At 40.0% G+C, this 13377-nt stretch overlaps 1 protein-coding gene across 1 annotated transcript; it reads right to left on the bottom strand.

The window, feature by feature from the left end:
- Window positions 1-8066: 8066 nt before the first annotated feature.
- LOC139692516 (solute carrier family 35 member G1-like) lies at window positions 8067-11381 on the bottom strand. Its single transcript, XM_071590736.1, has 3 exons — window positions 10602-11381; window positions 8985-9281; window positions 8067-8087 (listed from the first exon to the last, which is right to left on the bottom strand). The coding sequence occupies exons 1-3, from the start codon at window positions 11379-11381 to the stop codon at window positions 8067-8069; spliced, it is 1098 nt and encodes a 365-aa protein (XP_071446837.1).
- Between the last annotated feature and the right edge of the window lie 1996 nt (window positions 11382-13377).

The raw sequence follows: 13377 nt of genomic DNA, 5'->3' as shown, positions 1-13377 counted from the left end.
ATTTATCCATCACAGATCCACGAAAAAAGCTTCCGGTAATTATGCATTTAAGAATGCCGTAATCTGGGTTGAATATAATGCTTGTAAAAACTTGAATTTTAAAAGTTAATATTTTTAATTAAAAAAAATCAGTTTATTGGTATAACTTTTAGTTAAAAACATCTTTGTAGTTTAGAATGCTGTGTATTATTTCATGATTCATCTACCATGAAGTATTGATACTATTCTGTAGAAAACGTAAGCAACATCATTACAAAACTACTTAGCAAGAGATTTTGTAATCACCTGTTAAGCACAAACACATGCAAATCAATTGTGCGTGTGTGCGTGTGTAATAGGGCAAAGGCTCCTGGAAATCAGAGAAAAAAAAGCGTCTTCGTATTTGAGCTTGGCAGGGAAAGATGCTATTGGGGGAAGTTGAAGGCGGGAACAGTGGATAGGGGTGGAAAGGATCGGCAAATGAGTTTTCAACGCTGGTATAGAGCAGAGAGAATGTTCGGTAAGAGATGTAACAGGAAGATAAGACGAGGCATTTATCGAAGAAATGAATGAAGATGAGAATCATAAAGCGTCTGTACAATAACTATCGTGTCTGGTTCGCTGTAACCTCAACGGAGCGGTTGATGGGGGTCCGACCGGTCGGCTCGGTAGAGGGGTCTCCCACCACTCAGGCGCACTTTAGTTCAGTCGCCTCCGGGCAGGCGTTGAGACAGGAGGTGGATTTTTGTGACGTGTAATTGCTTGTGATGCCGTCGCGCCAGCATGGAGCGCACCGTCGAGCAACGCTACGCTGCGAAGTTTTCCGTTAAGCTCGAGAAATCAGCGTCGGAGAACCTTGAACTCATTAAACAGGCTCATGAGGATGATGCCTTAAGCCGCACAAGAGTTTTCGAGTGGCACAAAATGTTAAAGGAAGGCCGGGAGCTCGTCGAAGACGAGCACCGCGTCGGACGTCCGACGACCGCTCGAACCGATGCTCAGGTGGCTAAAGTGAAACAGGTTATGGACTCTGATAGGCGTTTAATCATTGCCCTTATCAGTGAGGAGACCGGCATTTCAGTCTGAACTGTCCACACCATTGCAACAGAGGATATTTTTTTCGACAAATTTTCTCGACAACGTAATTACCTCAAAGGATAGCTCAAAAGGAGCTAAAAGGATATCGGTTCGACTCAATCGAGGCGGTTTAAGTGGCGACGACAAAGGCTCTCAACAGTATTTCGTAAACCGACTTCCAGCGGTCTTTTGACGAGTGACAAACGCGCCGAATTACATGTGTATCGATGCAGGAGGAATGTATTTTGAATATTATTAAGTAATTGTAATGGTAACTGTAATAAAATTTTGATTATTTGAACCAGTCCTGATACTTATTGTACGGACCCTGTATGGACCTGAAAAATGATCATATATGTTGACGTAGGCTGATTCAATGCATGTATTGGGAGTTCTTTAGAAGTGTAGCGGTCCGAAGTTCCTGAGAGATCAAGACTCAGTAAAATAATTTCACTGGGTCCAAATAAAATACTCCTTATAGGCAGGCTACAGTCATTGATATATATATATATATATATATATATATATATATATATATATATATATATATATATATATATATATGTGTATATATATATAAACTTGAAATTCAATTAATCACGTTCTCCGGTGTAAAAGTCATTCTTTTTACAAGCATCAGACCGTGAAAGAACAGAAATACTGATTTACATGTTATTGATGGATAATGGCGGTAGAATTGAATGTGGTCATGTGCCAACGGAAATTCTCCACGGGGAATTAAAATGTGCAATTTTTTAATTAGTTTTTACAGACGGAAAAGAATTGGTTCATTGGAAAAAAAGTCAAATACTGTAGCCCTCAATTCCCAAAATAACAATCTAAAAATAAAATATAGCTCCAAAGCCCATTTTAAGTACGCATGTACCGAAAGAAGTAGATTCTTTCTAAAAAATGAAGTCACCTCTTGGTTTTCCCTCCAGATTGTCGTGTTTTGTACAGATGATAGATCGATGGCTTGCCTAAAAATGAATACGAATCATTCTCTATAATTTTTATGAAATTCAACGTAATAGATTGGACAAATTTGAAATAACTATTCCCAATCCGTGTTGTAAAGTTGAGGCGTTACTTAAAAAATCACGAGATTTTGCAGAGGATTAAGATAACAACTGTCACAATTTAGCGAACCAAAAAAATATTAGACGAATCTTTGAAATCGTGTATTTTCATATATAACTACATAACTAAATATATAGCTACAGACATGCCTTACAAAATATTTTGCTGTCATTCTTAAAAAAAAATTCTATCCGGAGTGTCAAGCAGATGATCAAGTGACATATTTCTTTAATACAATTATGGCGTACACACATAAGCACATTTACTCTTGATAAGTTCACGAATCCCTTTGTTTTATTTGACGTCCAAAAATTAATTTAAAAAGTAACTCAATTAAAACTTTAAAGGAAAAAGAAAAGTTTTTTAGAATTCGTGAAAATATAATTAGGAAAAGGTTTTAAAATTTCATTAGTACCTATGGAAATCTATCTATGCATTCCGCAATTGCTCAGCAAGGGTTTATTACCGCTTCTATTTTCGACTATTGAGTCAAAATCCTTCCTGCATCATGCTCTACATATTTTTTATACTCATTTTTGGCACTAAATCAATTTGGAAAACAATTCGAACAAAAATAATCAACTACCTCATCTTTTCTTTAATACCTATCAATTAACATTTTCTGCTCTAAGATATCAGAGATTTTTTTTTATCTACACGTTCATCGAAGTAGATAAGCATCAAGTACGCGTAACCAATGGAGCATTTTCTCCTCTTACTCTCTCTCTGCAGGTAGCAAGAAGTTCTTCCTGAGCCAATAAAACAGTAATGACTCCCCTAGGCGCCAAACACGTAAGAGATGCGTTGGAGCAGCGCCAACCAGTTGCTCAAGTGTCCTAATACTCAAAGATAAAAAAAACTCACACAGAATAGAAATCAACCATTACGAATTGAGATTTTCTATTTTTGCTCAGTGTTGGCGATTCGACCATCGGGAAAAAATACCAAATTCATTTGACGTCAAAGTTGTTTTGCAGTAGCACATCTGTTTTGGTCGTCGGAAAAGAGAGAAACAAAACTAGGTTCATTCCTGTAATCAATATCCCTTATTAATGAAAGTCCAATTGGTTCTATTAAGCGAGGATTTCAGTGAGTGATAGAAAGGCACGAAAAAAATTAACCTCATCCACGAGATAATAATAATGCATTACAATTGGTATACATAGATATATATTTTCATTTTCCAGGGGCATACTGTTGGAAGCATATCGTCGAGGTTTGCGTTGGCAGCAGAGGTATTTGCAAGAAGAAGAGAATCGATGACGTGCAAATTGACTAAAGATAAAGAAAAGAGATGCGTAAAGACCAATGCTGGGCGCAGTGCTTGATACTCGTAGATATGAGACCTGTTATTCGAGGCAAGAGAATGAGCGTAGATGGGAGGTCTACGAGATGTGAGTGAGGCGGAGAATGGAGAAAATAAGCGGAAAAATCTGTCTAAAGGGACAAGAAGACAAACTCCTAGGTTTTCAATAGGACCGAATAATGATGTATTGGGCGAAGAGAGAACGTTGTTGGAGGAATGCGAAAAAGGCAGAGAAAGTGGACAGAGGAAATGTTGAAAGGTGGTGGTACAGGTACATCTGTATGTGAGTACTAAGACCGTGATAAAGGAGATAATATTGCAGATAAGCGAGATAGAGGAAGGAAGAGTGTGGAGTTTTTGGACAGCAAGAAGGTAGACAGAAGTTACAAAGAAATGAAGAGAGACATACGTAATATTTATACGTAATATGAGAATTACCAAGAAAAAGAAAGTTTTAATGATACTTTGAAGTGAAAACCCCTAGAGATTGTTCAAAAACTATTTAAAATAGATATAATACATTTGATGAATCTCTATAAAGACGGACTGCCCCTTTTTTCTTAAAAAAAATATAACGTCGTCTACAGTGATATTTAACTTTATTTCCATGGAATTTCGTGTGAATATGACATCAAAGAGTCGTGGTAGCGTAGTTAGGAGAGCGTTCGGCCAATCGCCGAAGCATCTCGGGTGATGCCTTTCGACAACCCAATCAACAACGACCTGAGGAGTACGGTTTTCTGGTTGCTAGTTCTTCGTAAGGTAAGGTGGGATAGATAAAGGAGCTTCTCCCCTTCACAATTCCCCCCCCCCCGCACCCTGAGTCTGTGAACTGCTCAGGCACCGAGGCTTAGTTCGGAATGCAATCTACTCTCATCAATCAAAACCAACCTTCATCGGATTGATTACTGTGGAATATACGGAATACACCGCTAACATATTCTGTAGCGACTGCCTCTCAGCTTTCTCCAAATAAAATAGCAGAATTTTAAGGATAAATATATACGCTCCAAATAGCATGGTGCGAGGAGTACTAATTGGTCGGTCAGGCGACCGACGACCGAGTTCGCCTGCGCCGTCGTCGGGATTGGCAGACAGCTCTTGTGGTTGGCAAGGTTTTCAGGAATCGGACAAAGAGAGTAAGCTCGTTTAAAAAGGGATTATGGAGGTTCATCAGTTTGACATCACATCTGACGTATCTGAAGTCCTCTCCAGATTCTCCTCTCTCCACCAAAGCAGATTGAGGAAAAGCCGACGGTCACTGACACCGCCGAAGTTTATTTTCCGATTATAGTATCCTATTCTAGTTCACTTCACTGTTAAAAAATGAGCATCGAGTCCTTGAATAAAAAACCGCAATTATAAATTTAGCAACTTATCTTCGAAAATTTCAAACATGAGGTCATTCTCACAAATTACTGCGAATGAAATGCTTTAAAATTTTATGTTCACGTAGATTTTCTTATATTATCAAAGACTGACTTGCGAAAAAACGTCTGCCAACAAGTATGCATGTATAGGGCCGGCGGCTTTTGAGGAGAGGATGAAAGAGTGGATGCCATGGGGACAGGTGAGAAATTACACTGAAAAGGCAAAGGTCGGGATGACAATGAGGGGTTGCAGAATAGGCGATGGAACCTCATGCGGAGATTTTGATCGTAATTAATGAAAACACTGATTGAGTCATTGAAAAATAGATATTGAAATTGGAAATAAGCCTTAATCCGAAATGTGCCTCCATTGTTTTTAAATAAATAGTAACATAATAAAATGTTTTAGCAATTACACGAATTTCCGATGTCATATGCCATATTCCTCGCATTGCTCTTCGATTAGCGAGTTCATAATATATGAATTTCCATTCCATCGTTTAAGATATGTCTTGACGTATATATACTGAGAGACAATTAATTTCTATGCCTCTCCTAACAAAACACACACTGTATTCCATCACTTTAAACTCTTCCTCAATTCCGCATAAATTCTTCCTCCATTCATTCTACTAAACGAGCCTTTCCTCTTCTTACCCTTTGTAACGTTCTCCCGTCTATCAAGGACCTCAGCATATCATCGCACATCACAATGCTTGCCATTCATATTCCCTGTCTCCTTATGATTTCTCCCACTAATCCCCTCTTCTGTCCTTCACTTTGCCGACCAAATCCTCATTTGTTTTCCTATCTGTCTATTTCCCCTTCTCCATCCTTCTCCGAACCCACATTTCCCAAGCCTCCAATACATATCCTATACGATTTCGTATACCATATACGTAATACTCGTATTCCAATCGTCTTGTTTCATCGGCAATGTTTCCACGCCGTACAAAACCACGATTAATATCAAGGTTTTCACTGATTTTCCTTAATATTCTTAGTAAATACTCCTGTCTTTAACTAACACAATTATTCTTCTTACATACCCACTTCTATTACTATTTCAGTTCAAAACACTCTTTAGATACGGAAGCTGCAAGACCTACTATAATTTTTGCACTACAATTTTAACGGTTCGTTTGCCATTGCCTTTCTCGAAATTCTCTAAACCAGTGTTTTGTTTACAATGATTCTCAGCTCACACATGCACTGATTATATATATATATATATATATATATATATATATATATATATATATATATATATATATAATATACACACAAATCTATATACTCGTATGTATAGTCTAACTGATATATCATTGGCATATTCATGTACAGGTATATTCATGCCTATTGTGGTGTTTAAATCAAATGTTCTTTATGATTAACCCTAATCTCCTGCAGAACCCTTATTGCTTCTCCCCGCGGTCATTCATTCTTCCCAAACTGAACACCTGGCCTAATACGTAAAATTTCCCCTACTGTCTAGTTATAGTCTCCCGTTAATACCAATGTTTCACTTAACCACTCTAATTGATTGAGTGTCCTGTCTATATCTTCCTCCCTATGAATTTTTGTGAGCATGTTGACCTGTTTGACACTAAGTTGCTTAGTTCGTTGGCCCACAAGTTACCTTATTTTTCTACCGGTGACTTCTTTTACTCCTGCAAATATACTTTCATCTCACTTTGGACAATCGTAAAGTAACTATACTACATCTTCTAACTGTCTCCCGCTTTAAATCGTATTTTCCAATATTCCTGTCCTCAACATTGTCCTAACATTCCAAGTCCCTATTCTAATTGGTTCAGTCCTCTTCTTAGTCTTCTTTGCTGCTGCTGCTATCGTTCCATCTTTCGTGGATTTCATGAGGTAGGATGACCGCATACGCCTCGCCCTTTACCCCCCCTGCCGGGCACACGGCCAATGGGGCCTAGTCCCATAGTTTTTGAGGTTCACATTTGTATTTATCATAGACTCGAGGGATGAACGATTGAAGTGGTTTCACGTTGCCTTCCTCAATAGTGTATTTGACATGTCATCAATTGTTCCACTGCTTGCACTAGCGCTGAGGGTCATCAGAATGAGCAAGTCCTTCCATCAGGCGAAGGTTACAGCCCATGGGGAGGGTCATGAAATACAAATATTAAGTCATAAATTGAATTGAATTGCCTTATGCGAGTTAAAAAATTGATTTAACATATTGTGATGGAATTTTTTCCCATAAATGAATACTATTCTGAAATAATATACATAAATAGAGTGAAAAATTGCACGAGCATGCAACCACTGAAAATGATTATTTTAATTTTTCCTTGAATGAACTGTTCAAGTAATATTCTTAGTTTACTCTTTTATTCAAATGCACGATCAAAGCTAAAAGTCCTCTTCATCTTTTTAAAAATGATTGTCTAGGTTTTAAATTTCGTGCGGGGCATTTTCTTTGCGTCCTGATATCCCACTATAATTTGAAAATAATACCGAAGAGAACGTTTCTAGCCTTTCGGATATATAGGGAGATGGGAATATTCAAATCATCGCTTGCATAGAGTGATCGATGTGTTTCAGTTAGTTTCACGGTTATAGTGAAGTATCATGCTGGTGCAATAGAGTGCTACTGCTAGTGGAGGTCGAATTAAACCAAGACTTTTCAATTTTTCATTCAGCTCATGTCTGAATTTCGTATCTCCAATTGTAACTTACTTTCATTTCATACCCCGCATGCATATCACAGCATCGCACTCTAACAAATGATATTTCATCTAAAACGCTTTGCCTAATATTATTGTCTAATTCCGTGTAATATAGACACATATAATAGGTAGATTAAATTTGTACTAATTTATTATTTGTAAACTAAAATATACTTAAAAAGAGCTAAAAATACCACCGTTCGTGATTCTGTAGAGAAAATCTGTAGTTTTACTCAGCATTTACCGTTGCGGATACCATAGAGTAACCCATTCAAATATCATGTAATTGCGTCTGTAGTAAAATAAAGTGCGTTGTTACGCATGGACTAAGGTTCAATATTGCGTATCCTGAAGAGGTGCATGATCAGAATTATATGTGATGTGACATTGGAAGAAGGAATCAAAGAGATAGGAAAACCTCGACGAATCTCAAGAAAGACGAAGCAGCTTATGAAACGAAGGAGAAAGGAGGGAAAAGATAGCACTAGAAATAATACTCTTGGAAAGGATAAAAAGTTAAAATCAGCTGTTAGCCATAGGTATTCGTGACTAAGGCTAGAGGCTATAAGGCCGCCTCTAGAGAAAAATTGAATCATTTATATAGGTATACAGTTGAACACCATCCAAAAATGAATTATTCTACATAAAAAGTAATAATTTACAAACAAGTCAACGAAATATTGGAAAATAATACGAAAATATTTTATTACAAATTTTCATACAACTATCAAACAATCCCAATTTCATACATAGTTAGCTTCTGAGTTTATCTCATCTGAGTTTGGTTGTCCGCCAATTCTTTTTAAATACTTGCCTGATGTCGAGTCTTCACAGGAGAGCAGACAAGAAACATAAAAAATAAAACGTTTTGAGCCTGTAAGTATTAGGATGCCCATTGTCTCTCGATACATTTTTAGATGTGAAAAGCTTATCTTTACCGTGAAATATTTTCTCTGGAAAGTTTCCAACTAATGGGTACCTAATGACTGCTGCCAATGTCTCGTGCTTAAACATCACTAATGAAGAGGATGAACTTATATGTAGAGTGTTCATGGGATAATCATTAATTCTCAGATTATTAGTGTTATCCTGAGAGGTGGTATGGATCCCGAAGAGGAAGTAGCTAGTTCCTTGAAACGGTTAGGCTATTTTTCCTAAGACTTCCTTTTCAAAAAGGGATTCCAAGGTACTTCCACCCTTGGAGATGGCCCAGGAAAAACATAAAAAACCCTGCACTCCTTCATCCCAAGATAGGAGCATGCAAATGCTCGCCCTTGACTGTTTGGATGCCATATAGTCGAAAAGTTGTGAGAATCGAGGCCCCTGCTAAGCTGTAATTTGTAGATTGATCCAAGTGGTTTACTCGACAGAAGTAGAGTGCCGTCAGAGGTCACTATCAATTTCCCGAGGAGACTTCTGTGTTGTCTGATTTGAATTTTATTGTCGTCGGAAATATCCCTCGCACACACTCACGATGACCTTCTTCAAGTCCAAGAGGCATTGGCACAATCGCGGACCGAGGTACGGCTCCAGGGCGATGAAGAAGACGCAGCAGGAGATGAGGAGGGCACCACCGATGCCACCGGGAGTGAGAGGCTCTCGGCAAACAGAGACCTGAACGGCGTAGGCCACGGCGATGTCTATGGACCTCGCGGCGGCGATGACCGCGGCCTCTTCCATACCTAGGGCTATCGCGAGGAGGGCGTGGGCCGCGGCGCCGGCAACGCCCACGGTCGAGAGCAGGCCGCACTCGAGTCCGCCCCTCGGGATCTGCAGCGAGAAAACATTCCTTTCGTTAGGCAAGCATTTAAAGCAGCTATTTGTCGTTCGGTTCATCTGGAGTCCTCTGGGCGTGAGCTGTTAAAGAATTCTCAGGTGTAATTTTATGCGAGGGAGATTTGTTCGTGCCTCTGCAAACAAACATACATGAGATCACTTCAAGAAAGCACCAAAGCAGACCCACGCTGACGCAGGAATTTGTTCTAGTATTTACAAATCAAAATAAAAGGCTTATATAAAAAGTATCGGTAGCAATTTTTTTGCTGACATGTGCGGGAAGTGCTGAATTCGGGCCGTCGGTTAAATTTGCGAATGATCGCAGATTATATATTGGCATTCATAAGATGAAACAGTACACACCATAATCACTGAAAATTTGGCGATGCGCAAGATCTGCGTTTAACTCGCCCCGAAGGTCTTGACGGACAACCAAGAGCAGAGTCGAGTGTCTGCTTGCGAAGACTTTCTGCAACGGCATCGCGACGATTCCCTTACAGCCCCAACTAGGCACCAGCAGACCATTTCCTATTCCCAAAAGTGAAATCCTCCCTCAAAAGATACCGCCACCATACCGGCCCGAAGTGCCGACAAAGAAGCTTGCACGCGTACTCTTAGGGGCCTTTCAGTATCTACATCTACATTTTCATAATACCCCGTAAGCCAGTGGCACGGACACCCAGCCGTAAGGCAGTGTGTGGCGGAGGGTGATAGGTCACCACCCATAAAATGGAATGAAACCAAAACCAAATCATGTTACCTCTACACAAATATTAGTTTGAACATGTACTAGATAATTTTCAGTCACCGTTAAGGAAGTACTCACATGCAACAATATTCAATAACAGGATACGTATATTCAAATCAAGCTGTAGAACTGTTAAAAAGATGGGTCTATTAAATAAAAAGAATAACATGCAGGATATCAACAAATATATACCCTACCAATTCGCATTCAGGGAGCCCTCGATTCGTGGAAAAGCCACTGTCAAAAGTGTGTCAACGTTTAAGGGATGTACTTTCAAGAATGTTGAGGTATTGTCGCAATATATGAAATAAATCTATTTCTCCGAAACTTTTCCCGATTCTTTTAAAACAAAACATGTAGCCCTAACTGAATAATGGCAGTACAATACTAAATAAAATTTCAAATTCACGGCAAAAATTTACGATATGAATTGCAAATTTCAATTTCAGCTTATGCACAAAATTTCGATTGCATTTGGAAAAATTCAGCGGATGAAGAAATAGCAATCGTGGGGGTGAAATTAACGCCCATTGCGGTTTGGTTTGGCAGAAATCCGACGCCGTCACCTGGAATGACCCGGAGAGTAGCAGGATGGCGCCGCTCAGAGCGAAGGTCTGAGCGCTTAGCGAGAGTGTCGTGAGGGAGAAGTGCACTCCCCTCAGCCGCCGTACGAGCACGTAGTGCAGCGAGTAGCCAAACGTGCCCACCACCGCGCAGGCCAGGCCGACCGCGTCAGGCCCCTCCGCCGGCTGGTCAGAACTCCTCTGGCAGACGAGGACTCCGCCCACCACTATGCCCAGAATGGCCAGGCCCTTGATCGCGTTGGGCCTCTCCCCGAGGATGGCCCACGCCAGGACGCTCACGTGGGCCGGCGCGCTGAAGATGAGGGCCGAGGCGTCGCCCAGTGGGAGGCGCTGGAACGCCACAAAGAGTAGCTGGAGGGAGATGGCCATGAGGGCGCCCTGGGCCAGCACCCCTGGCCATGGAATGGGGGGCCCCTGCGCCATGCTCCGAAGGCGCCATGCCGCCAGGGGCGCGATCAGTAACCCTTGGACACCGGTGCGGAAGAGCAAGACCTCGGAGGGAGTCAGGCGGCGGAGGAGGTGGGCGGTCAGGGCGCAGTAGGTGAAGGCCAAGCCGGAGAGGACGGCGAGGGACGTAGCCTTGAGGCGCCGCGCGGTGGAGGATCCCCCAGGGGGCCCGGTACCGTGCTCGCCTTCCGGGGGGCTTCCGCTCTGCCGAACCACTGACCCGTGGTCATCCCGCGTGGAGGACACCTCGGCGCTCCGGAATAGCTGCAGATTCTCCTCTCCGCTCGACCCCGAATATGATTCGAAAAGTCGCATTTCCAATCGGACGGCTCGAGTCTTTATGTCTTCCTCAAATCTTGATGCATGTTCTTGCAGTGGTTTCAATGCCTTGCCATCCTTCTTTAATCAGCAGGTGTTGAGTTGGAGCGGATGGCCTGGGTTATTCTTCTTCCTTTTTGTAATCCCCCCCGGGACGTATGTTTCGATATTCAAAGTCTGTTTTCGCGGATCATCTCCAGACGCGGATTAATGGGAGGAAGTGAGTTCAAAGGAGTTGGCTGTAAAATGCTTAACTCTATTGCGAGTAGGGAGAAAAATTGATGAAGATGAAAAATAATGATACCTCCGGAGCATTCGAAGATTACGTCCAATTTCAGTTCCAGAGTAAGGCAGCATAGTTGATTTGGAATAGAAATTCGGTCTCTAGAGGGCCGTTTATCCCATCCATCATTAGTTTACTACAGTTTTAAGATGCTCCGTACGTACATTTTAAGCAATGAAAGCTACCATAACCTCTCAGAATTGAATCCTCGTCTGTGAAAGAAACGGAAAATAAGTTAATTCGTTTTTTGATAACTCCGAACGCTGAATTGCAAATGAGAGAGGTAGAGCATGGAAATATCTATTAAAAAATATATATTTTAGCATTAACGGATTTGGGAATAATATCAGGTAATACCTACTAGTTACATTAATAAATATAAGACATAAATTTACATTGCCACAGTTTACAACTAGCTAAATGCTGGCATATTTCACGCTATCACTTCAACTGGAGGATACTTAAAATGACGGTAAATGCAATGGAATATGCCTTTGTTGTGTGGTGCATAAGGGATGCCCACGATTGGGAAAATGTTGACAGCAAAATTATTATATTGAGTTGTTCATACAGCTGAAGTAGCAGCCGAATGATCTACCCATAAAGCCATCACTTTACTTAGTTGGCGATTTAAATGAAGACTTTGAGTATCAATGCTTCATATGCACCAGCATATTAATGATGCAATATATTTAGCTCAAAATAAATTGTTTAAAGTAATTCTTATTACCTACACTTTACTGAAATCATTCGGCTAAGCGATTTCTTTGGAATATTCAACAACGGCATTTTATCCGTATTTATTTTCTAATCATAATAAATTCCCTACTCATTTTTACGGTCAAGTCGTCCACCGATAATTGAGGGGAGATTCAAAAGAATGAGGGTCGGAGAGTTGGCTATTTGCAGCTGCGATATTATTTCGGTTTCATGACGGAAAGAATGAGATAAAAAAGTAAATATTAAACTTCCAAATTACCTCATAAAAAACAATGATTTTTTGAATACACGTCCTCAGTGGACTGTAAGCATTACAATCAAAAACTGATTTTATCTATAGAATGAAACAAGGGTTAATTTATTCTTTCACATTATCTGTTTTGACACTGTGCACACCATTACACCTAATCGAAGATACTATTGGACGTCGGAAATTTTTAAGCATTTTTTCACTAACTTCAATGGAAATGTGTCAAATGAGGTAAAAATAACGGAGCGAAGAAGTTTTAGCCTTCTATTTTTATAAAGTCGTACGTATCCAGATTGATCAGAAAGAAGCCCTCGTAGGAAGACTCTAATTTTAATTTAGAATATTGCTATACACCAGCAAATGATGTGGCTGGTAACTTTTTACTTCGCCTGAAAACATCATTGTATCAATTGTGAAATGAATTATGTCAAAAATATTGACCATATAATGTCGGGTGATAGTGATTTACAAACATAATATATGTATGCAAATTTTTATTGGGACTTTATAAAGACTGTTGGAGCAACTAGCAGCTTTTCAATGTTCTCCTATTCACGAAATAATCTTGCTGAAAATATCAAATGCACCACAAAAAATACACATTGACTAAAATATGCCAAAGGAGCAATAATTACTTGGGTAAAACTGGAGATACTATATATAGATTTTAAATGTACCCTTCACCCTTTGGTTTTGGACATGGTGAACCATCTATGTGGTATTTTTGGAAGTGCACATTG

Source organism: Hetaerina americana, unplaced genomic scaffold (genome assembly GCF_022747635.1).
Source record: "Hetaerina americana unplaced genomic scaffold, ioHetAmer1.1.p SCAF_4, whole genome shotgun sequence".
In the NCBI taxonomy this organism is placed as follows: domain Eukaryota; kingdom Metazoa; phylum Arthropoda; class Insecta; order Odonata; family Calopterygidae; genus Hetaerina; species Hetaerina americana.
This window is presented reverse-complemented; position numbering and strand designations above follow the sequence as displayed.

What these genes read in the sequence shown, in the direction of transcription:
- LOC139692516 (XM_071590736.1), bottom strand. Translation starts at nt 11,381, where the DNA reads ATGCGACTTTTCGAATCATATTCGGGGTCGAGCGGAGAGGAGAATCTG. An exon ending in TACTCTCCGGGTCATTCCAG is followed by an intron (nt 9,282 to 10,601) that starts GTGACGGCGTCG and finishes TTCTCGCTGCAG; the next exon opens with ATCCCGAGGGGCGGACTCGA. An exon ending in TGGACTTGAAGAAGGTCATC is followed by an intron (nt 8,088 to 8,984) that starts GTGAGTGTGTGC and finishes ATTTTTCTCTAG; the next exon opens with AGGCGGCCTTATAGCCTCTA.